At 37.3% G+C, this 26,404-nt stretch overlaps 1 protein-coding gene across 1 annotated transcript in view; it reads left to right on the top strand.

The window, feature by feature from the left end:
- Window positions 1-720: 720 nt before the first annotated feature.
- Window positions 721-26,404, top strand: part of LOC128867138 (hemicentin-1) — a gene marked incomplete at its 5' end in the record, with an annotated part of 225,193 nt that continues 199,509 nt past the window's right edge. Inside the window, 2 exons of the mRNA XM_054108237.1 lie at window positions 721-860; window positions 12,253-12,458. Of these exons, the coding sequence (XP_053964212.1) occupies window positions 721-860; window positions 12,253-12,458 (346 nt within the window). The remainder of the gene's footprint in view (window positions 861-12,252; window positions 12,459-26,404) is intronic.

The following is a 26,404-nucleotide window of genomic DNA, read 5'->3' as shown; positions in this document are numbered from 1 at the left end:
AACAATAAGAACCAAGCGCAAATGACTTTGAAAAGTAAGTGAATTAATAGCAAAGGAAAAACTTTTAAAGGGAAAATTTCAAATCAAAAGAGTTTAGAATCAAAAAGGCTTAAAAACAATTTTGCAAATGTCACGGAATAGTCCTTTAGTCCCTTGCGAACACACTGCTGCAATTACGCTAGAAAAATTGTAAAAGATAATCAAGAAAGTAAGTAGAAGGCGAGCAGCACCGAAGCGTCGTACCCGCCAGCATTGTTTAATCCTCAAGGATGTCTGACGCATACATGCGCATACTTTGCTGCTTGCATTTGTGTCGGGCTATGCGCTACTTGGCTTCATTTGGCTAGTTCGTAGAAACAATGAAAAATAAAAAATACAAAAACAAGCCAGGCAAGTGTTCTTGCCCTCATTTTGATTTATCCCTCTCACTCTCTTATTCTTTAGATGTATTCTCCCTTTTTCTGAATTTTCCACTTATACCTTTGCCGCATGCCGCCAACTGCTTGCCTTCAGGTAATTTGTAGCGCTAATTACTCGTTATTTGTTTTATGAATCCCCAGGTTATTTGTCCTTTAAAATGCTTTGTAAATTATTTGAAATTTTTCTCGCCACATTTCTTTCACTCCGCTCGTGGCGTTGCTGTATTTCTTTGGCACATCTCTACGTAATTAAGTTACACTTTCAGCCTTTTAATTTATCTCTACTTTGTCCGTTTTTCTCTTTGCAGGACCTCCCGTACTTTCCGAATCCATCCAAGGTACATCGGGCCGATTGCCTTGTAATGTGACACCGCCCATTCTTGAGGATCGCGTTGCGCTTGTAATTTGGTTTAAAGTGGGTCTGAAGACGCCCATATACAGGTGAGTGACGATATTGGTTTCTTATAAAGAAAAAAAGAGAAAATAAAATAAATAAATAAAATAAAAGGAAACAAACATTTATACAATGCTTGATGTTCTCAATTGCTAGCAGGATTTATATGAAAATGTGGGCGAACGAAATAGTAGATGAGTTGGCAAATAGTGCTGTTAGACTACCTTTTGAGCAAGAGAATGACATACCAAAACCGCTAAACACAATATACAATGAAATGGACGACTATATGAAAAGGCAAGTGGAAGCTAGGTGGACTAACCTGTCCCCATGGAAAACAGCAAAGGTCATGTGTAGAACTAGCGTCAAAAAACTGACTCAATTCGTACTTACGCTCTCTCGAGAGGACTGCAGAACTATCATAGGTATGCTAACAGGTCACAATCTATTGGCTGCACATGCGTACAAGATAGGGATTGCTAACACGGACAAATACAGAAAATGCAGAGAGGATGTTGAGGAAACTTTAGAACACCTTCTGTGCGTTTGTCCGGCATTATTCAAAACGCGACTAAGATGCCTGGGTGCTCCACTGTTTGAGGGTCTGGAAGACGTCTCAAAAGTGGAGCTCCCAGCCCTACTTAGATTCGCCAAAAGCGCTGACATCCTACATGATGTCTACTTTAGGTATTCATAGAGGTCGAACTCCATCTGGCATCGCTAGGGACCAAAAGGTCTATGTGTGGCTTATTGCCAACCAGGCTAACCTAACCTAACCTATATGAAAATATGAAAGGCTGGACCAAATGCCAGATTGTATTGGATTTGTATGTTTTTCGGATATTACAAAGTCCCTCCTTTTAAAAATTGAAGCTACCAACAAAAATGATGTGCTCGCGCTCGCTAATTGCTAAGCATTGAATAGCTTTATGATATAGATACTTACATACGAGTATATGAGAAGTTAATTATTTACCAAGTATTCGCTTTTACACTCTACGAAAATTTCGTGTGCTACATACGAGGTGGTTCAATAAGTACTCGCGTTAGAAATGAAGACACCATTTCTTCAAAAAAACTTTTTTATTTATCAACATAATCCCCTTTTAGAAAGGTACACTTCTTCCAATGCTACGCCCACTTTTTGAACCACTCCAACAAACAGGATTTGTCTAACTCACCAAAATACGCCTCTTTCTCGGCGATGACTTCCTCGATTGAACTAAATTTTTTTGTTTATGTTAGGGAACTAGAAAAAGTCGTAGGGAGCCAAATCAAGTGACTACGAGGGGTGCAGCTGCAATTCATAATGCAAATCATGCAGTTTGACGGCGACAAGTCCAGTAACTCACTGTAGTATTGCCCAATGATCGTTCTTCCTTTTTCTAAAAAATTCATCAGAATGACGCCATTTGCATCCGAAAAAATTGTCGTCCTGACTTTTTCGGCCGATGGAAATATCTTCGCCTTCTTTGGAGTAGATTCACCGAGAGAAATCCATTGTTTTGATTGTTGCTTAGTTTCTGGTGTCTAATGATGAATCCAGGTTTCAGCAACGGTGACAACTCAACGCAAAAAATCTTTCGGATCTGGTTTAAATTGCTCCAAACACTGCTTCGAAGTTAACAGCCGCATCCGCTTGTTGTCCACCGTGAGCAATCGCCGCACCCATCGGGGCGACAATTTTTTCATCGCCAACTTATTATGTAAAATATTAATAGCCATTCCGGTCGACACACCTATCGCCCGTATGGCGCACTTTCGGTCTTCGATTAGCGAGAATCATATCGTGGACTTTTTGAATGATTTCCTCGGTAACCACGTTTGCCGGAAGTCCTGGTCGCTCCTCATCAAAATCAGATGTTCATCCACGTTTAAATTCGTTGAACCAATAGCTAACTGTGGTTATAGATGGTGAAACGTCCCCATAGACAGTACCCAATTTTGCTTTTATCTACTCGCATTTTTTCCCATCCAAAACCAAAAAGCCAAGTACCGATCGATATTGCTCTTTTTTCATCTTCACTCAGCTTCTGTACTGGTTTATTTTACTCGAGAGGTACTGCTTTCGAAAAATAAGGATTCAAGCTAAACTGCTGATATTTGCTGGATTTTAAAGCATCTGTACTTTTTCTGCAGTAGTATCATACGCACTGAATAATACCAAGAGAACGGTAGTCTATCTGTTATCAAAAGAGAGTCTATTGGTATTGGTGGATAAAAGTAAACGCTACTCCTGTTTCATTCTCCTTCCAAGTTGCAAGGTCCTTAGTGTTGGCTAAAAATTGGATATCTACTGTCTCCTTTCTAGGGAGAATATGGATATTCATATCTTTCACATCGAATTATCTAAATCAGTTGAAAACTGTAATGCCAAGGCACCGCGCTAACATTCTACAGTATTCAGAAAGAGAGTCCACACTCTTGCATGAGTCTAATCCAATTTTTCGCCACTGCTTGACTATCTTTTTCCTTATGTCTTTAGTTTGAAATTTGGTGTAGTCTTCAGTATAACGAAGCTCAGTAAAGAAAACCCTTTTCGATTTCATCGACGAGTTAAGAGGCATAATTACACATGGCTTTTCTGGCTCAAAACCGACGCTGGTACACAGTAATCATATAAACGTATAAGCGACATCGCTAATAAGAGTTTCATTAGTTTAGGAGCCGACTGCTCTAAGGGTCACTCACCTCTTGCCAAAATAGGTCAGCAGATACATATGTCGATGTATACCTAAGGCTACACTGTTTTTACTCTTTGCAGAAGTTAAGAGCGGTTGATTTACAGTAGAGATAAAACTAGAACTTTCTAAATAACAAATAGTTAGGTAATCATTAAGTAGATTTAATGCATGAAAGGCATATATTATTTTTGCGAGACTTTCATTTCTCTTCATTTTTATTAAATGTCTGGTAAAACATTTAGGTAAAATCTAGGAACGACTTAAAACTTCAGAAGTGTGCCTATTTGATTAAAAAGCTAAAATATATCTAGTTTGAACCAGATTGGCTGAAAAATAATAATTTTCGTGATACCACACTGCGAGTCAATAGACCCAGGCAAACTCATAAGTCATTCCAGATATTGTCTCAACAACTCAATAAAGTTTCATTACAAGAATCCTCGTTATTACTAAAACATAAGACAAAATGTTGTATCCTCCTCTCGCACAGGACTGCAAATGATTGAGTTCTGACCCCTTATGCCAACTCTTGAGCGATGAATTTTTGCAGTTTTCCGATTCATGGCGCCAGAAAAAAAATTAGCTGAAGGTCTCACTGGTGATACTGGTAATCTCAGAGGATATACAATCACATTTGCTCTCACTTGGTTTGCTGCCCTGCTCTCGCGGGGAGGTGGATTTAGGCATCTTCGCTCAATAAAATAATAGAACGAAAAAAAATAATTCCAACACATCAGATTGGTTTTCGAAGTAAACATTCTACAATCGACCAGGTGCACAGGATCACGCACGAAATAGAAAAAGCACTCGAAAATAAAAAAGTATGTTCTGGCGTATTCGTCGATGTGGCAAAGGCATTCGATAAAGTTTGTCACACAGGTTTGCTTTTTAAACTAAAATTGATACTTCCTAAGTAATACTACGAAATATTGGAGTCATACTTATCAGATCGCTATTTATGAGTCAAGCAAGATGATGCTTATTCAAGTCTTCGACAAATAAATGCAGGAGTACCTCAAGGCAGCGTTCTTGGGCCTCTGCTGTACCTTATTTTTACACATGACCTACCGTCTGATCCTAATTACGTCACAGCAACGTTTACACTGCCTTGATTGCAGTTGGTGAAACTGAAAACGAATCGACAGCCACATTACAAACCGCTTGACACTTGACTGCAAACTTCGATGGAAAGAGCATGTCAAGAAAAAGAGGCAAGAATTGGACATCAATCTCAAAAACATGCAATGCCTCATGGGTAGCAGACCAGCTCATGGCACGATAGAAAACAAGCTGTGAACTTACAAGCAGATACTAAGACCCGTATGGAGTTATGGTGCGCAGCTATGGGGGTGCGCGAGTCAAAGTACGAAAAACCAACTCCAACACTTCCAAAATAAGGTCCTTAGGTGCATTGTCAAAGCACTATGGTACTGCAGAAGTTCCGGCATTAAACGTGACCTTAAAATAAACTCCGTCAACACTGAAATCGCAAAGATAGCTGTTATCCATAAAGAAAGACTAATAAACCACATCAATGAAGAAGCACTTAATTTAATTGAAACCAACGGATTAATACGAAGGCTCAGACGCACTAAACCTAGCGATCTCATACCTCCATAGAAATGCTTTATGTCATGTAAAGTGAAAATTGTGTAATGTTATCATAATTAAGTTGCTTGTTAGTCATTTTTAAATATTTATGAACTCGTTGCAATAAAAAATTAAAAGAAGAAAAAAATCTTCGCTCTCCTTCTTTGCAACGCCACTGATATATCTTATGAACTTTATCAGCAATATAAAGCGGTGAACATAACCGCCACTCAATCATCGTTCGTAATCTACAAATACTCAACCATTTCACCTTATTTCCCTCGTAATTGTACCAGAAATGGGCATAAAACTGTAAACAACATCAAAACGCACGGCACAAATAGGAGGAGGAGCTACGTAACTTAACCTAGGAAACTGCCTAGCGAAATTAGGGAACATCACCATGGACTAGAACCCTTTTTTGTGCTAATCAAAGCCACATACCATAAAGGAATATATTAAAGATTGCGCAACAGCGAATTCACACGACACAGGAAAGAGAGCACAGGACAGAGGCAGGTTAAACAGAAAAGCTTCAAATAAGCTCCTAAGCCTGGATGGAGTTAGCTTAAGAAATCACACAGGTTTCGGTATCTTCTCAGGAATCTAGAATTAGTGGAAACAAGCATCTACCGTTTTTCGCGAATTAGATAATAAAACTCCTAAGTGAATCACTGTAAATGTGGAGCTCACGCAAGACGAAGGCTCATACACAATTCTCATACACTCTAAATCCATTTTTGATAGGGGAGAAGGTACTCTGAGGAGGTAATCAAATTCATCAGAAGTCTCAAATGTAAGATTTGGGTACAATCATAATAGACCACGTCAGAGGTCGCAGGACATTATGACCCAATTATAATAATAATGGGCTTAAAAGTTGAAGACTGAATCAGAATATTGCTGGAGGTTGCTTTTTACATTTTTTTTATTAGTGTCAGAAAAATTTCTTTGCTGTCGTTGTCACCAGCTTTGCTATAGATTTTTGCTTATTTTTTGTTCAGTAGTTACATCTATTTTGGTTTATTGCATTAGTGGATGGTGAAAGGTGGGTAGTGAAATCTTTTTAGCCAAACGTAGGAAAGAGGACGCAACACTCCTGGTGAGAATAAGTGTGAAATCTAATCAAATTTACTCGTAATTCCAGTGAGCCAGTAAGGAGTGAAGTTTTTTGGCATCGTCACAGTTTGTGTATAAGTTGCGCTGCTTCCAGAAAATTTCGTAGTCTTAATGAAATCTAATTAGAATAGGAATTGGAAGGAAATCGCTAAATCGTCTTTAAATTTCCTTCGTGCTCTCTCTTTTTAACTTTCTACAATAATTACTTTTTGATCGTAATGAATGTAAGAATTTTGTTTATCGAAAATCGAACTTCAACACTTTTCTCTGTCACCTCATAAGCCATCACAGAAAAAAGACTACTGTGAGATATTAAGCACGCACAAACTTTTCCAGACGCTGGTTATTGTCGAATAATAAAAATAATGGAAAAATAAAGGCATTCATAGTAAATAAGGCGGGAACAGCGTAGACCAAAATGATGCGGCGAAAGCCAACAATGAGATTTTGATGAAATTTTTGTGATTATTCTGCAACTACTGAAAGAAAAAATTAGCAAAAGAAAAAACTCACACAACACAGCACTCGTAAAGTATTTGTGCATTGCACGGCCAGTAAGCGGTTGCCGGAAGGCAGACGAAAAACTTTAATTAAAATTTTGGGTAACATGTGCGCTTACATAACCAAAAACAAGGCGAAGAACAGAACAAAATACAGGAAAAAAGAAATCTCAATAACTATCACAGCAAGTAAAGCACAAAATAAGATACTTTGGACAGAGTGAAAAGAAAGCAAGCAGACTTTTTAAACAACGAAAGTTCACAGCTGTTGCACTTGCCGCTGTTGGCAGAACATATTGTTGTTTTTGTTTTCGAAGATAATGCTGCAAGGATAACAGCCACTTAGTCAAGTTATTCTCGGGCCAATAAATGAGTGAACGAATGTAAGTCCACGTAATTGAAGCGACTGCAACAACGAGAAAACTTAAACTCTTCTGCAGAAGAGCCACCGCACGAACGACAGGCTGCTGTGTAGTTAGGAGTCGAAAGAGTTGAAAATTAAATAAATATTCCTCGGCTGTAGTTGAAAATTTAAACATTCATGTGGTATGTACAATTCCTAACAAATTTAAAGCAACACAAACCGTTCTGCATCATTTCTTCTGTGTATTTGCGGGTGACAGAATTGTGCTGCTGTCCATATATTTATACACTGTGTTAAATAATTAAAGCCATGAGGACTATTTGATTAGTTTGGTAGTTTATACATTTCTTATTCAATTTATTATATGTTTTTATGAAAATATAGTTCATTGTACTATAAAAACCATAAAAATCGTGGTCTCAAATTTTGTGCAAATTAAAAAGAAAATTTAAAAGTGTAATTAAAATTTCGCATTTTTTACCCTTTTTCTTATTTCCCATTCGTCCTAGCTTTGTGCAGAAAAGAAAGCAGAACTATCGTAGGTATTATTATTATTATTAGAAGGCCATTACGCACTGCGACCAGAGCTGATCTATATTTTGTAACCCTAGAGTTTTAGGCTTTTTAAAAATTTTAGCACAATTTTGGGTTTGTTGTTCCAAAGATTGCATGGAGATACTACGATACCACCAAGGTGGTGAAGTCTCTGTCTGCCCAACGCAGGACATTCACAAAGCACATGTTCTGAGCTTTCTATGTCCATTTCGCAAAAGCGGCAGTCATTGGTCTCAGATAGGTCAATATTATTTAGATGATACCTCAAGCTACAGTGACCTGTAAGGTATCCTGTTAAAAGACACAGATCTACTCTGCTTAGTGAGAGAAGCTTGTCAGATATTCCTTTGTTGGGACTTAGGAATAGTTTGGCTTGACGTTGACCGGCACAGTTTAGCCAGTGTGCGGCAAGTTTTCTTTCTTCCCATTTCCTAAGGAATTCATTAATGTGGCCTTTTGTGAGTCCACAGAAAGGCTCAGGACCGGTAAGTTGCATAATTGCTCCTTGTTTTGCAAGGTCATCAGCCATTTCATTTCCCTCATGTCCTTCATGTCCCGGAATCCAACCTAGTGTTACTATGTTGAGGTTCCCTAACGTGTTGAGAAGGTTTAGGCAATCATTTACCAACTTGGAGGTGATAGTTGTTTATAGAAGGGCTTTTAGAGCCGCTTGATTATCTGAAAGTATGTAGATGTGACTACCTCTCATTTTCCTGCTAAGGCATTCTCTCACACATATTTCAATGGCATGTATTTACGCCTGGAATATTGTTGGATAGAATCCCATCGGAATCGATTTTTTGAATTTAGGCCCATTGATTCCTGCCCCTGTTCTACCATTTTCCAATTTGGACCCATCAGTAAACCAAAGCTGGGAGCCAGGTTTGAAAGTAATAGAGTTAGTTCTCCAGTCTGTTCGTTCATTAATTATAACTTGGAAGTTCCTAAAAAGTATTGGTTTGGGTGATAGTATATCATCCCTATGAAGAATGGGACTATGTAGGAAGTCTTCCAAGATCTTTAAATGTCCTTTCATATCCCCTCTTTTAAGTTCAGATGTACCTTTTAATCTTAAGGCACTCGAGCAAGCTTCCCTTTCAATTAAGATTGGAAGCGGTGGTATATTCAGGAGCACACCCAATGCATCCGTGGACATGTTTTCATAGCCCCTGTAATACCAACACCTATCAGGCGATGCAGTTTGCTTAATTCGTTTGCTGTTCGTTTCTTCTTCGGCGGCGGTACGTAGGGAACGAGAAATGTTGCTCAATTGCTCCTGCATGCCGATTTGTTGGGCAGTGCTCTCTGAGAGCAGGAGTGAGAGTCGAGTGGCGAATCTTCTGGCAGTTTATTGTGATTGCAGCTTTTCGATGTCGAACATTCTTTTGTAGATGTACGTTTTTTGCTGCAGAGAGGCGTGTGCGCAGTTTGGATGCAACAAGGTAATGATCTGAGTCCATGTTGGACCCTCGGATCGTACGTACATCTAATACACTAGAAGCGTGTCTTCCATCTATCACAACATGATCGATCTGGTTTCCCGTTTTTCGATCAGGGGACAGCCAGGTAGCTTGGTGGATCTTTTTATGCTGGAATCTGGTGCTGCAGACTACCATGTTTCGGGCCCCGGTGAAGTCGATCTGCCTCTGACCGTTACCGGATGTTTCGTTGTGCAGGCTGAATTTTCCGACTGTGCGACCAAAAATTCTCTCTTTGCCCACCCTGGCGTCGAAGTCGCCAAGCACGCTTTTTATGTCACTTAGATCTCTCAAATTAGGCTCAAGTTCAGCAATCCCACCATCATCCTCATCCGATCAAATAATGTCATCGACCTCAGCCTGAATATTGTTTTGTCATATTAAATTGATTAATTATAAAATAAAATAAGCTACATAAAAATAAATCTTGAAAGTCCTATTGCTTTGTTAGCAAAAGTCACATAAAAGACATTTGGTCTGCAAAGTGCTATCGAGCGCCATCGAAACGACAAAGAATATACGTGGAGAGTTAAAATCGATCAATTACTTGAACTTAGTGAAATCTTTGAAGGGCTTCTGGCCCATAGTACATTGTTGGGATACCATATTTTTGATCAATGTTTCTGGAATAGCTAAACAAATGAAAATACTAGCCTTATCTTTCGAAATTAGCGAATTATCTGGAATTCAAAATAATAAAAAAATAAATTAGCTACTCGTGTTGACTTAACCGGTTTGAGTTGAAATCGCATATGCGATTAATAGCTCATAATATAAAAAATATAATTACCGAAGATTCTTGAAAATTACTTATTTAATTTTGTTTTCCTTCCAAAAATTTTACAAACGGTGCATATCTTTTGGTAGATGACACTAACGTGAAACCAGTCTTCCATCACCACCCTTGCTATTCTCCTGTTCACTCCCAACTAGGGAAGAATGGAGGACAAATCTAACCGAAATCGATGGCCCTCTGATTATATATACAGATGGTTCAAAACAAGACGGCAAAGTGGGGTTTGGAATCTTTTCCAATTCCCCTCACATCAATCTATCATTTAGATTACCCGACTACTGTAGCGGAAGTATGCGCTATCTGGTATGCTGCGAAAACTCTCTTAGAAAATAGAATATCACTAGAGGATATCCGCTTTTTCACCGACAGTCAAGCGGCCGTTCGAGCACTCAGCTCCTCTTATACCCACTCAGATGTGGTTCGATCCTGTCTCGTATCTTTTAACGAGACAGTGGATTCGAAGGTAACTGCAAATCTGATGAGCTCGCAAGAGCTGGAGCTGCGCAATCAAATGTTAGTGACTTACCCACAATCCACATTCCGCTCTCAACATGTAAAATGCTCATTGATCGAGAATTTCACAGCATTGCTGATCGGAGGTGGCGAGTGGAAACTACTTGCGTTACGACCAGACAAATCTGGCCATCCTACATACTGAAACAGACAAAAGCCCTTATAAGTCTTTCGAAACACGAACTAAGGCATATAATATCTCTTATCACCAGCCTCTGCCTTTTGGGCACTCACGCACGTCGGCTCGGGGTTCCTCAAAACGACCTGTGCAGATACGAGGACGAAGATGAGGAAGTATCGAGCAGACATTTGCTATGCAGTTGTCCCGGCCAAGCCAGAAGTCGACTCGCTCTTCTAGGCTCTCCAACAATCGACAATCTTTCAGTACTCTCGAACCTGAAAATCGAATCTCTCATCAAATTTTCGAAACGAATTATTGTAATATCTTTGACCAAAATCTACAATAAAAATCTCGGTTAGGTGGGGAAATCATATAACATAATGAGCTCTAGGGCAACAAAACGGACCCAACTTGCGGTCTATGTGGCACTCAGATGCGGGGTCACCCTTAAACCAACCAACCAACCAACGTGAAACATAATCAGTTTTTATCGTTATGTTCCCAGACGGATGCATAAAAATGCAGCTACTGTTAATGTGCTTGCCAAATACTTATGTGGATTTTATGACCTCCATTTTTTGAAGTTTGCTGAAAAAACCCAGTAACTGCTACCTCTTAATTTCACTCATTTACTTTCATTGCGCTACATCTTAATTACTTCTACGAAGTTCCATAGAATGGAATGAAGTGTCACTTTGCATACCAGATATACCATTTCTGTGCATCCTTGACGCTTCTCCCCTTTCACTAGTTTTGTTAATTTACTGCGTTTCTCAGCTCATTATTATTCGCTATTTATTTTGTTCAGCTATGCGTCTGTAAGTCAGTTGGAAATTGAACATTTCATCGCCTCATCACAAACTTAACCACCATTGTCACTTTGCATACCAAAACACCCTCTGGGCCTTCATGCCTGCCAGCGTTTTGAAGAACAACAATAAAATGCTCTATTTCGTTACTTCACAACTTGTCACTTTGTCAAAAGTTTGGCGCTTTGCCGTCTGCGTATATTTTTTTTTTCTTCTTCTTCTTCTTCTTCATCTAACTGGTGTCTTTGACTCTTTGCTTCGTGCTGTACTCGTAAAACTCGTATTTTCGTGGCTTCCCACTTTGGTCTTTTATTATCATCATCAGCATGGACGTCACCCTCTAATGAGCTGCGAAACTATTCTGTGCGCGCTCTCGCATTTCTCGATGAATTCCAATTAAGCTTCTTGGCATTTTAATTGATTTAAAGTAAAAGTTCTTCAGCTTTTCAGTGCTTAACAACAGACAGCGCGAGTCACTGGACTGCAATAATATAGCGAATAAGTTTGGCAGCAAGGAGACCATGACACTAATCAACTACCAGCCAAATAGTTAGTCAGTCGAACAAAGTGTCATGTCTGGCAGACCATTTTGACTTTTTATTTATTTATTTACTTTCTTTTTTTCTTGCCGGCTAGCAAAGCTCTTTCATAAATCGATTGCCCGTTCAACTTCTTGGTATCATTTTGAGATATTTTGCTCGTTGTTTGCTCACATTTCCTGCAGCATTATTGTCCGAAAACTTACAATGCCAAGTTGAACGGAAAGTTGATGAGTAAATTCTTCACATTTTTTATGTATTTTACTCGAATTTATTTCTATAGAATACCTATACTTATATATAGTTAAAATTGTATAAATTCGTAGTTTTTATAATCCATTTCTTTTTCTTTTTTTCTCTTTCCCTTACAGCGTCGATACGCGCGACTCGAGCTTCTCAGAAGGCACTCACTGGTCCGATGAGTTGTATCGCGATCGTTTGTCCTTCACAGTGGAAGGACGTTCAGGGACGTTGGCAATTAAGAAGACGCGCCAAGAGGACACTGGCGAGTACCGTTGTCGTGTCGACTTTCAAAAGAGTCCGACGCGCAACTCGAAAGTGAATTTAACTGTCATAAGTAAGTGTTGCTGTAGTTCGTAGCTCTTTTGTACTGCAGTTTGTGCGGCGGTAGATGTGGCATTCAGTTTATGCGAAAATTAAATTAAGTTTTGGCTACAACAATTTGAATGTTGCTATGTTGTAGTAATTTTAGTTATTTAATTTTGAGTGTACTGCTTTTTTATATTTCTTCGCCTTGCGTCATCTCTCCTTCATTCCTTTCTGCTGTACAAATGCTCGAAGGCAATAATTCTGCCTTGGTGATATTCTATTATTAGTTCGTAGTGGCTCTATGTGCATACGCGTGTATGTAGATAAACATTTAAAATTTTCTGTGCTTTGAGTAGTTTGAAGTTCATTAAATTCAGGGAAGGCGTAGTCATAAAATAGAAGAGATTTACGCAGTTACGAGAACAAGCAAATGGAGTAGTAAAATTGGATTGCCTGAGAAATTTCTGAACTAATTAAAAGAAAACTTTTAACATGCAACAAAGGAGAAAAGCTATGTTATTTAGGATTACTAACGACCATAATTTTCATGGTAAACTTTTCAGCCCGCTGTAAGTTGTGAAAGTAGTCATAGATACTTAAAGACATTGTGACTGAGGCGATTTTTGATTAATTTCGTTTAATGACATTGCGCCCAGAACATTACCGATTTCGAGGTATTCGATTTTAAAGCTTATTTTAAAAACATTTATTTTTTTTTTGCCTTGTAAATCCACTTTTTTTAATGTAAGTTCAATGGCATGCATTTTTCTCGTTTTCAGTTAAAGGATATGCCAATTAATAAAAATCATCAATAAAATTTGGGCCAAAAAATTACAGCTAAAAATTAAATTAAATCGTAAAAAAAAGAAGCGTCCTTAGCAAAGCTGATCCTGGAGATATACAGGGTTACCCATATTCGACGGACCCGACGGATTTCGATTCCAATCGACGAGGCTTGTCCGCAGGCAACAATCTTTGCGTCAATTGAATCTTAAACGGGAATAAATGCAAATCATTGCGGATAATTCGCTGTAAAGTGGTCCGAGCAATGCCCAACTGCTGAGAACGACGATTTTGGGATGTCCTTGGCGACGCCTTGGTCGGTTTTGATTTGGCCTCTTTGGATTAGAAAGAGCATCAACAGTCGAAAATCTTTCGTACAAACATTTAATGGCAGGCCCGTGCGCAGGGGGGGGTTTTGGGGGTTCAAACCCCCCCTTTTAGGGAGATTTCAGCAAACATTTTTATTTCAAATGGCCAAATTCCATTCCATCTGATACTCTTTACAGCCTTAGATGCGGATCGAATTTTTTAGTGGGTGTATGTATTCAAATTGTCATTTACGTTCGTGCACTCATTTGTAAGTGCAAAGCGGTTTAAATTTGCCTTATTACTTATAACTGAACCGCAATGCGGCATTTTCTCTCGCTTTCGCACACATAAAAAACCGAATTGAAAGCTTGTAATGACTACATAGTACTTATTTAGTATATATGTAAATACTCCTTTCTGTTTGTTGTTGTTCCCGCAATGCGTATTTAACCGATTCGTCGTGATACTGTGTCTACATAGACGACAGCGAGCGACAGTCAGCATCTGTCAAATTTTATTTACACGCGTTCTTATGGAGCCGATTTTTTTGACGACAGCACAACTTCAAGCGGCAAAACTGCAAATTGACATTATCGCCGAATTAAATCTATTTCTAATTTTGCCGACGACAACTCACAAAGCAAGTGTTGCTACTTAAGTAGGAACTGTGACATTTTATAAATTTCTTTATAAATCTCATAGTACTTAATCACAGAAGCATTAAATAATAATTTATGTGTGCTCTATTTATCGTTTCTGGTACAATTGCAATATCGATTCTTAAATCACCGCAATATTTTATCAAATTTCGCTTGCCTTTTTCCCAACAAAATGCAAATTTTCGAGGAAGAGTCCTGCGCTCAACTATTCCAACCATACCGTTCAATTTTGCACGACGATTCCCGTGAAATCTGGGTGAACGAAGTACAACTTTCGCGGAAGCTCATTGCCGGAAAGGAAATAAAAAACTCACTTGAAGCACTCGATATTTGTAATGAAGATGGAATTTGGAAATATGTTAACCAGATGCTTCGCGTGATGGCAGTTTTGCCTGTGACAACAGCGACGAATGAACGATCCTTCTCAACTTTGCGACGACTGAAAACGTATTTGAGATCAACAATGTCTGAAGATCGCCTGAACGGCTTAGCCTCACTCAATGTACAGCGCGATGTCAAAATCGATCCGCAAATAATTTTGAAAGAGTTTTTTTCAGTACCTCGAAGAGTTGATTTATTATATACCTAAATGTAGCTAACTATTGCTTTGGACAATAAAATTTCTGTACTCTAAAAATTTTTTTTTTTCCTTTTTCATTGATTACGTAACTTGAGTTAAAACCACCCCCTCGGAAATTTTCTGCGCACGGGCCTGTTTAATGGTGTTCTTAGAAGGCGCACTTTTCGCATTATTTAATTTTTTATACGCACGTTGAGTTTTCACAATTGACTTCTTTCGTTGAATGTAAATTTCAACAATTTGGGAGCGCTTGCGTGGCGTGTACTGTTCCATGGTAAAAATCTGCTTGAACTGACGCTTCCAACGCGGTATGTCATTAAGCGATCTGACGTCTCTGTCAAAAGATACAGGGTTGCCAGATGGGTCCGTCGAATATTGGCAACCCTGTACAAGCTTTTTGTTTTTGTCGGCAAATTTAAACTCACATTTGAACTGTTTTCACTGAAAGAATGGAATTCAACTCTTAACAGACTTTTTTTTCAAATAAAAAAGCCAAAAAATAACTTTTTTGCTCGAAACTTAAAGTACTAGAAAGGTTCCTATATAATAGATTGGATCCCTGGTTTGACAACATCGGTCTATTGCTTCTTATTAGCATAAACCTGGTACCCCACAAGTTTGGTGAAGTCAAATCGGTCAGTCACTCCCGTTACGTTATCTCACTCGCGCAACCCCGAGATACTTATATGTACTAGGCTGTTCAATAAGTTTTGTGGTTCAATAGAAAAAAAACAGAATTTTATTGGTTAAAAATGTATTTTCATTATTATTCAGTATAGTCTCCCTGAACATCCACACAATTGTTCCAACGAGATTCGAATTTATGAATTCTATCCCTGAAGTGAGAATCTGAAAGGGCTGCAAAATACGCTTCCACAGCTGTTATGACCTGATAGTTTGATGAAAAACGCTTTCCACTCATGAATTTTATTAGATCTGTACAGATAAAAGTCGCTAGGTGCCAAATCTGGTGAAATGGTGGATGCTCCAAAAATTCGAAGTTTAATTTATGGATTATAACCATTGCCAAAATGATCTCAATGAAAAATATTTTTTTTCTTTTGCACACTGGGTTTTTTCACCAATTTTTTCCTTCAGCTGGTCTAAGGGGTAAAAATAATATTCAGAATTTATTGTTTTACCAGTTTGCAAGTAATCCACAAACAAAATTCCTTTCGCATCCCAAAAAACTGGCTAACACCTTCTTGGCCGATTTCTAAACACTCGTTTCGGAGCCGACGAACCAGGTTCACATCACCCCTTAGTCTCTTGTTTTGATTTGGGATCATGGTCGGAGACTCAAGTTCCATCCATTGAGATTAATCCGCGGACAAGATCCTCTTCATCCTTTCGAAAACGGTCTAACTGTTGCTCAGAAGGTCGCGTCTGAATGTGTTTTTGTTTCATTGTTAGCGAATGCGGCACCCTCTGGTTTACATAGCTTTCTGAAACCCAATACTTCAGTCCAAATATTGCTACTTTGCTTAATGGGATGCGTAAGGCTTCTACTAAATCTCTCTCAGTAACTCAATGATTTTCCAATACGATATCCTGTAGTTTTTGTACGATTTTTTCTGATGTAGCTGTTTGCCCGATTGCCCGATCATGCTTAAATTCAGCAACCCATCTTTCTACTGCACTAATTGATGGCGGAAAATGCTTAAACACTTTGAATATTCGTTCCAAACATAAAAGTTCCATATAAATTTAAAAGTTCAATCACTGCACAATACTTGATCTTTTCAAAATACTTTTATATGTTGGGATTTGGCAACCCTGGTGTTGCAATCTGGCAACTAGCAGCTGTATCGCAAAGTTAGACATTTTTTGGCTTTTACGTACTCAGAACGTTTTGAAATACCAGCGCTATTTGTGTTGTTTACAGTCACTTAAAAGATTCATCTCGGTCCAAAAATGGAATTCAATCGTGAACATTTTCGTGCGACTATTTTCTACAACATTCGACGTGGATTAACTCAGCAACATTGCATGGATGAACTTAATTCTTTTTGTGGCGATGAAGTTCCATCAAGGATCAGTGTTTATCGATGGTATGGTGAATTCAATCGTGGTCGTAGTTCACTCTAAAACGAGTTTCGTGAAGGTCGTCCAAAATCAGTTGTTGTTCCGAAAACCATTGATGCTGTGCGCAAACTGATATTGCAAGACCGTCATGTGATCTATCGTGAGATTGAGACAATCTTAGGCATTAGTGGGACCAGCATACATTCAATATTGCATAAGCATTTGACTGTCAAAAAAATTTGTTCGCTTTGGATCCCACACAAATTGTCAATCGCTCAAAAAAAGGCTCGTGTCGATTGGTCGAGGGAAATGCTCAAAAAATACGATCGTGGGGCTTCGAAACACGTCTATGACATCGTGACAGGTGATGAATCATGGATTTATGCGTATGAGCCCGAAAGTAAACATCAGTCGACTGTATGGGTGTTTCAAGATGAGCCAAATCCAACAAAAGTTGTTCGCGCACGAAGGACTTCCAAGCAAATGGTCGCCTGTTTTTTCGGAAAAACTGGACATATCGCAACCGTACTACTAGAACAACGCAGAACAGTTAATTCGGAGTGGTACACAACCATTTGTTTGCCAGTTGTCTTCCAAGAAATTAGGAAAACCAATCGCCAAAGACGGATAACTCTTCACCAGGACAATGCGAGCTCTCACACATCGGCTCAAACAACTGCATTTTTGAGCACCCAAAACATCGAATTAATGGGTCATCCGCCGTATAGTCCTGGCTTGACACCGAATGACTTCTTTTTATTCCCGTACGTAAAAAACAAACTGAGAGGTTGTTCTTCTTCTTCTTCGACACCTGAAGAAGCGGTTGCGGCATTCAGAATGTATGTTTTGGTGTACCTCATTCAGAGTGGCAAAAGTGCTTCGAAAATTGGTTCAAACGCATGCAAAAGTGTATAGATCTTCATGGAGAATATTTAGAAAAAAAAAATAAAGTGATTTTCGATTATTAAAATTTGTTTTTGTTCTCTAATCCCGACATATAAAAGGCACCCCTCGTAAACAAAGAATGAATTGAGAGACTGAAATGAAACTTGAAGAATGTACCAACATCCCAAAAAAAAAAAACAGAACAAAAATAGGCTTGCGGCAAACCCCCTCTTATCAAGCCGCAAAACTGATTGCACAACCTAGTAGTCCCCTAATGCCCCCAAAAATTGTATCACTTCCTGCTCAATAGTGTGAATTGCCAAGGTAGTTTAAGATTAGTGACTGTCTGAAAATTCTACTGATGGAATGAAAATAAAACGGACGCCACAGCCTATCAACATTGACCCATCTTTACTGGATAATCCCACACATACATACATTTGTACATAGCTGAGTATGTCACCCTGCATCTTTTCCAATTAGCTAATGACAGTTGCAACTATTTTCCTGAATCAATCACTTGAAAAATATTAGAGTTTCTAACTACAATTGTTAATATTATTTGGTTTTTGTTTTATTTTAATGAATTCTCAAAAATATTGTATGATTTTGCCCAAATGTCTGCTCGCCGCAATGAATAATGGATCGGAAAGTTTAATATCTCACAAAATTGTGCACACAAATTGAGCATAAAACTCATTTCGCTTCAATTCTCTTTTTGATTTAAATTCTTTTTGACCAAACAGTTATTTGCCTTAAACGAAAAAATATTGCAATCATCTCACTTGTGAACTGAAATGAGTTCTCTACTGACGCAGCAACTAAATTTAAATAAATATATGGTTCAAAGCAACAACTAACAAGTTCCTTTTAGTGGTCGCAAAGGTAGTAAAATAAACTTTTATGGGTCAAAATATAAGATGCAAAATTGAATGCAACCCAGTTTAGAGTTACCATTGGTAACACAAATACATCTTCAACCAGAAATGTATCTACTTGTACGACTATATAGGTGTATGCATATGTGCATATGTATGTGTAAAACTACTTCGGCATCTCGAGCGCATAGATAAATAATACCAACGGACTAACATTTTTGCACTTTTCATTTCACCTAAATAACATCAAACTTTTGTGTTGACTTTCAAGTAGACACATACGTGTGTGCCTGTATGTGTGCATAGAAAGAGCTACTGAAGCTTTTACCTACTTTGCCTCCTGTGTTTTCCTGACTGCACTTCCTTATAAATTTAGCGCAGCAAAAGCATAAACAGAAGAAAGTTTACAGTGAAATTTGTTATGGTTAGTTGAGTTGGTAAAAGTGCTGCCAACTACGGAAAACGAAGTAGTAAGGTGAGGAAAAGTACAGCGGAAATGGGCAGCTCAAAGTACGGGAACTGAAGTTTGTGGCGACTGGTTGGATGGCTGTTGCTTAAATAGAAAAATTCGCTATTTACTGACATACTCGTACATATATACTTTCATATGCAATAGCAGTAAATATAAGTCCACTGCAACACACATAGAATCTAAACTAACGCCGGAATATGTGCAAGCTGCATCTGGAGGCCAACCTATTACACAGTAATGTGCGAAATGATGGCATTATAATAAAAATTTGCTCATTCTTTCACTTTTCGCTAAGAAAGTAGTGAAGTCTAATTTTTAAGATATTAATTTGTACACTGCTTTCGATAACTATGCACAGCGACTTGTTGACAAGTTTGGACAACTTATTTATTTTTCTTGCCTTTCTAAAATTTTTGCTAGTGAAAATATAATTCACTTTCCCAGAAAAAACATATAACTCGAAGTTGGGAAGGTCTTCCAAAATTTATATAAATTCAAAAAATATTCATAAAATATTTTAGTCAGAAATTTTTGGAAAAGTCTTAGCTATGCAGTTTTATAGCTCATTCAATTTTATTGCAATAAAGTACCAGTTGGAAGTGATTAAAAAGTCGCGCTGATTTTTCACAATTTTTTACTGATGTTGTTGGGTGCTTTCGTCCATATAACAAAAATATCGAGCATTCATTATATGGAGAAAATTCACAAGAACGTCAGCAAATTATTAAAAAAATTAAATTTTCAAGCCTGCACTTTACTCGTATTATATCAAAATCCCATAAGCAATTTGTGATTGTGAAATTTTGAAGGCAAAGTAGATCTAGGCGTATGCAATAAATATATGTGACCTGGTCTACGAAAAGGTACCTTACGTGCGAAAACAAGTTTTCGAGAAAACAGCAGTTAAAGTTTAAACTTCTAAAAACCCTTGTAACTTTTTTAAATATTAATATTTTTCAATCCGGTTTGGCTTATTTTCTTCAGCATAGATCACAGTATCAATAAAATCACAGAAGCAGTAAAAGACATTTTTTTATATATAAATAAATAGCAATTTCATCACTTTATAATCTGCAATGACTGTGTAAAAACGAAAAAATTCGCAGACAGTGAGGATATTGAGTCATTTTATCTTCTATTAAAACCTATTGATCGTCAAATGCCAAAAGTTATAGAGCCTGTTGGTTTATCTCTGGAGCGTCAGTGGTATATTTATCGGAATATTCGCAGCTTAGTTTCAGATATAAGTAAAGCAGATATTGTGGCCCCATTACCAAAACAGCAGTTGGTATCGAAGAAATCTGAAGCTACAACATCAAAAAAGGATTCTGCATCGAAGAAAGGTGTGGCTGCATCATCAAAAAAAAAGTTGTCAACGGAAAAATGCATTGCTCCATTACCGATAAAAGAATTAGCACCAAAGAAACGAAAGGCAAAGGATAGTTTAGATGTTCTCAAACCTGACGCAGAAAAAATTTCATCTTCTTTACAACCAATACGTAAAAATATCCTGAGAAATACGGCGACGAAAAAAAATATAATAATTAAAAACTTGAAAAACGTAAATTTTTGTGCATAATATTTTATAATATTGTTTTTTATCTTAGAAGTCGATATATTTTCATTATTTTAGTTTTTTTGTACCTGTACTATTCCTTCTCTTCACTCTGAAAAACCTTTTAATAAACTTGTCAAAAAATCAAAGACCCTAAAAACCCCCGACTAAAAAATTTCAAACGAATCGATGAATTTTGAGTTTCAAAAACCATATTGGATCCATCATTTAGAATCTTTTAAATTTGATATTGGATTCACAATTAGCTACACCAAAAACCCCTAAGTAACGAGTTTAGAAAGAATTCGATGCATTTTTTTTTACTCTCACAACAGATTCGTAATCAGCGACCTAAAAAACCCCCGAGTGAAGAGTTTCAAGCGGATCTGATGAATTTTGAAAAAATATGTCTGACATATTGGATCCGCCATTTTGATTTTAAATCATTTCACTTCATATTCATATTCAGCGACCTCGCAAACCCCCGAATAACAGTTTTTAAATATTTTAATTAACTTTTGATGTTGAAACAATGCCACAATTCGTGACAAAAAGTTTGACAAATCCTTAGAAACCACCATTTATAAAGTTATGAATACATTTTTTGTAACAAATTTTTTGAAAACAGACTTCAGTATCGTATTCATTACACCTCAGATTGTCCAGGAATGGTTCAGTTTTTAATTTGCACAAATTATTGTCTTCGTTATTCTAATTCGTATCATGACAAAAAAATCAGTCTTTTTCGTATTTGTACTTTTCTTTCTTTTTACTTTTAACAAACTTTTAAACAAATTATGACTTTCTGGTTTTCACCATTTCAAAGAGCCTATTCGAATCAACAAAAAAGTGAAAAATTATTTTTTGACACGTAAGGCACCTTTTCATAGACCAGGTCACATATAGAATTCATTTTTCGAAAAATTACTTTGAATTCTTCTTATATCAACCCATGCGATACACTAAGCGGAAAAATTATTATGATTAAAGGGTGTGAAATTTTGACACAAATTTGATGAATTTTTGCTTTTGCAAATATGTATTTCCCATTTGGCTCATATTGTTCTTGTTTTTCTATCTTTTTCACAGCCACATGCGCGACAAGGCCTTTGTTTGAGTCTCTTAGTTTGTGATGCTTCACTTACCTCGTTTAATTTTCTAATTTCTAATTTTGCTCCCAGTTTTGATGTGTCGTCCAATAAGACTCCAAGGGTGTATGCGGTTGTAGCTCATTGTAATGGCCAGGGTTGGGCATTTTGCACTACCTCTAAATTACATTATCACTAAGTTTTTGGTGGTAGTTAAAATAAGGGTTTCCTTATCACTAAGTCTTCAGTTCCAGTCCACTTCCATCTGATGCCCACTGAAACCACGCAAAGAGAAATATCGTCATTTTTTGTTTTCGTTCGCATACAAAAATACAACCTAATTACTAGCGATGGTTAATAAATGTCACAACGCAACTACAAAAGTGGGTAATTTCTTTTTTAATGCTAATCCTTAATTTGTAACACAATAATTAAAATAAATATTTTATTAAATTAATTATTGTTTATAAAGAAAGAAATAATCAGCTCTGAAAGATTTATAATCATCACTGACCTAGTAAAAATATTAAAATGAGCAGTAGATCTGTATCTTTATCTATTTGTAATACTTATGCGTTAGAAAGAAAGGCAGAGTCACAAATACAAAATTTTTTAACAACAGTTTTGTCGTAGTGCTTTTAAGAAACTGGTATAAATTTTTTTCTAAGTTCGAACAATTGAATCACGCCTTTTGCAAAGCAACAGAATGTGGCTGACTGTGTGAATTATTAAATTGAAATTATTTTTCAAGCTATTTTCTGTAAAAGGGCTACCTTGTGCGATAGTCAGTGCCCATCTGTCAGGAATAAATATCGGAAAACAGTATAGAGTATATTCAATAGGGTGTCCCAGGCTACAAGGGGGAATTTTTTTTTTCGGAATTTCAATACGCATACCCTTTATTTTTTTTCCATTTGACTCTAAAAACTTAAATATAAAATATTATTGAGATCGGATGCCATTAACCCGTGCCGACTTGATGTCAAACTTTAAGATTAAAAGTTAGTATGAAAGCTATAGGCTCACAATAGAGAAAAGTTTAATTAAATTTTTAGATTAAGTAAATAAGTAAAAATAAAACACATATTTCGTATTTATTTTCTTTTTATTATAAAAAGGACATCAATCATCGAATTTTCTTTTCAAAGTTTGCTTTTTATAGTCGGGATATACCTGTCTGTGTTCTTGTACGCAACGTAATAAAAATAGTTTTTGCTCCTCTTGAACAGTGATCAAACCACGGAAGCCTTGCATTAACTTAACCGCTCTTTCTGCCGTATCATTAACTGCTTTCGGTCCTAGCAGCTTCCTTTTAGCCTGCAGAAACGAATCATCATTTGACCACGAAGAGGGGCACTTGTTCAGAAAACTGTCATCAATCTGGAGTCGATTAAACAGGAACTTGCTTTCGACAGAGATGAAGTCATCAATATTTTGCTCTGAATACCTCTTCTTAAATATATCTACCTATTAGCAAACTTAGTAAAAGAACAAAATCAAAGCTTAATTGACGTACCAAAAAGTGGGCCACAGAGTTCTTCTTTGGATGCAATGTAACGGTTATTGTGGACTGTTGGGTTTTCTCTAGTTAAGTTAGCCATCACTTTAATTTAGTTTCTAGATCGACATCATCATCAAATAAAGCCAGAATAGATAATTCATTTGACAAATACCACAAATGCTGGCAAAACTTCTGCAAAGCTGCTTTTGAAATGCTTTTGTCTATTGTTTCTTAATTTTTCAGGGCCTTCAAAAAACACAAATCCTGATACGGCGCCTTTACTGCCAAAATACATTGGAGCCAGGGTTTTACGTAGGATGTCACGATGAACAGACATACGTCCAACAGAGCTGCCTTATCCTTGTTTGAAATTCTGAATTGAGAGCTAAGTAACGATATTTTTAATAAATAAATGGCTCTCGCCATCCATCAAGCCTGGTGCATATCACCTGGAGGCCGAATCTTAAATTCCTTCGCTGAATCTCCGTCATGAAATATAATTGAAAGCTCAATTAATTCGCGATAGTCACCTCGGACGATTTCTTTGGTTAATTCAGTTTTGTACAATTTTAGCAGTTTGTCAATTTCCGAAGCATTAAAACAAGAGCTTTTCTGTATAGCTTTGTATTTTCTCGGGATCGCCTTTAAGTACTAATTCGTAAACGTGATGACGGCAAGCAAAAATAAGCACTTCTCTACCCAGTTTTTTTTCGAGAAGCACACATGCTCCATTTATGCGGCCTGTGTTAGAAGCAGTAGTATCACAACGGAGAATCTGCACTTTGTCTTCAAGGTTCCAGTTCATAATAGCATCCCAAACTGCGTCTGCCTGTTCCCTTCCTATCGAGCTATCCAATTTCGGAACAGCAATAATTTGTTCTTTATTATCGTATGTAATAACTACCGGTAGGCGTTCTTCTTTACTTTTACGTGAATCTAGAGCTGGCAAAAGTTTTCCGTCCCAGTGGACAGTTACCGCGCCCAGGGCCTTGTTTTGAAAATCAATTTTAGATTCAGCCCGTTCTTTTCGCATTTCCGTACGAACTCTATGGATGGAGGACTTGCTTATAGGGAATTCATCCGTATTGAGCCCCAGAGCCTCAATAGTAGCCTCAATTATAAAGACAGAATCTCTCACACTTAACTGGCATCTGTCTAATGCGCCAAATAACTTTGGAGTTATGATATTTTTCCGCATAGAAGTTTTATCGGGCTGAGAGGAGGCTTCTCTTGCACTTGGCCTATTTTCTTCTAAATCTATTATTTCAGAATGAGAAGATGATTTTTCTAGTGGTGCTTCGCAAGATGATGTTGATGGTGCTAAAATGAAAAATATTTAGCACGTCGCTTTTCCTCCTCGATGATTCGAAGGCGCGTCCTTTCCTCTTTGTTTGTTACTTTTTTGTGCACTCCGGCTAAGTGACCGGGCCCACCTGGTTCTCTTTGGCGCTGCAAGAAGAGTATCGGTATGTGCGATGTCAAACAAATTGTTTAAGTTTGAAGCAAACTCCTGTCGACGCTATTCAAACACTTCTGGAGTTTTTTTCGCATTTTTTTGCAATTCTCTCCAAACTTGGTATAAGTTAACTAGTTTCTCAACACAGTTAGGTATTGATCTGGTCGGCACGTAGCCTTTTCTCAATAAATAATACGCTCACGAAATGTGAGATTTGCACTTTCATTGACACTTAAGTTCACTTCACGAATATTATAGAACAAAACTGCCAGTACTTGCAGGTTAGAGAGAAGTTTAGAACCGGTGATTTGGTGTTTTACATCCCCTATTAAAAATATCTCCTTTTTGGAACTTCGTAACTCCACTAAAATGTTGACTACACGAAAAAAAACCCGATTACTAATAAAACAAAAAAGTAATTACACGCAATCGCCGACAGGTTTCGGCGCAACTCGGCACGGGTTGCCGTGATTCTAAATAGACGAAACTTTATTTTTAGATGTTTTGAGACCATTCAAACAAAATAAGAGGGTATGCGTTAAAAAAAAAACACTTTAATTTTTTTGGGACACTCTAATATTCAAGTATGGAATAAAAAAATTTAGTTATTAAAAATGAACGGAAATTAGCTTATCGATGTTATATTTATTTGATTTTCACAGAGTGAAATGCGCAAAAATTAACATTTGTACATATTAAGACCGTGAATTTTCGTCTGCAACATGCATTTGCTTGCCGTGAAATATTGCTAGCAACATTGATTGTCAAATGAGAAGAAACGGCAAATTTATGAGCATCGCTGCATAAGCAAAGTACATAAGAAATTTTACACATATTTCACGGAAATGCAATTTGTATAGATTTTGACAGCGATTTCACGTGAAACTCGAACTTAGTACTATGCTTTGAGTAAAAACTACGACGATATCGATTATCAATTTCTTACTTAGGGAAAAATTATCTACTATTTACTTGGAAGTACTGGAATCACTGGTGATTATTTTGAGTCTGGAATGATCATGGCTAAAAAAATTTTTATTTTTTCCTACTTTAATAAACCAGACTCCGTCTTCACATTTCGAAGCTCTTATAAATCTCAATACTTGCATTGCTTTGCAAGTGAAATGTAACCTAGGGGTCCAACTGTAATTCTATAAGTAAGTCCTCCTTAGCCTATACTTTTTTAGGTAGATCGACAAAAATTACTTGTATGCTAAAATAGAACCAAATATGTAGAAATGCAACATATTTGTTATGAAGGTTTTAAGGCTGATAATGAAGTGCCACCTCAATTATTGCACTTTGTATATTACGCGAGATATTTGAGGATGTCGTATCGGATGGGTTTGTGCGCGATATGCAATAGGCGTGAAACGTCAAAACGTCAAAAAAAGTTTTTTTTCTCTAAGCGGTCGCCTCTCAGCAAACTGTGGCAAAGCTCCAAGTGTATTTCTGCCATGAAATTGCTTTACATAGGGAACCATTTACCGTTAGTTGGCGGCTTAAAACCTTAACTGCTTCCATTAGCGGAAAAACATCCAGACGCACAACAAAAATGGAGAGAGAAGCTCGGCTAAATATCCAACAAAGGCTGTACGCGCCTACTAAATGTTGAATTAATTTATAATTAAGTCTTACTCTGTACTACTGATGTAAATAAAAAAATAAATTAATAAAACAAATAAAATATAAAAGTTTAGAGCCATCCATCACCAATTGTTACTCAACTTTTCACACATATTACTGAGAGTAGCCCTGCTATTAATTCGCTCACAGCTGTACT

This window comes from Anastrepha ludens, chromosome 6, assembly GCF_028408465.1.
Source record: "Anastrepha ludens isolate Willacy chromosome 6, idAnaLude1.1, whole genome shotgun sequence".
NCBI classification, from domain to species: domain Eukaryota; kingdom Metazoa; phylum Arthropoda; class Insecta; order Diptera; family Tephritidae; genus Anastrepha; species Anastrepha ludens.
The sequence above is the reverse complement of the archived record's forward strand: the minus strand, read 5'-3'. Positions and strand labels throughout refer to the sequence as shown.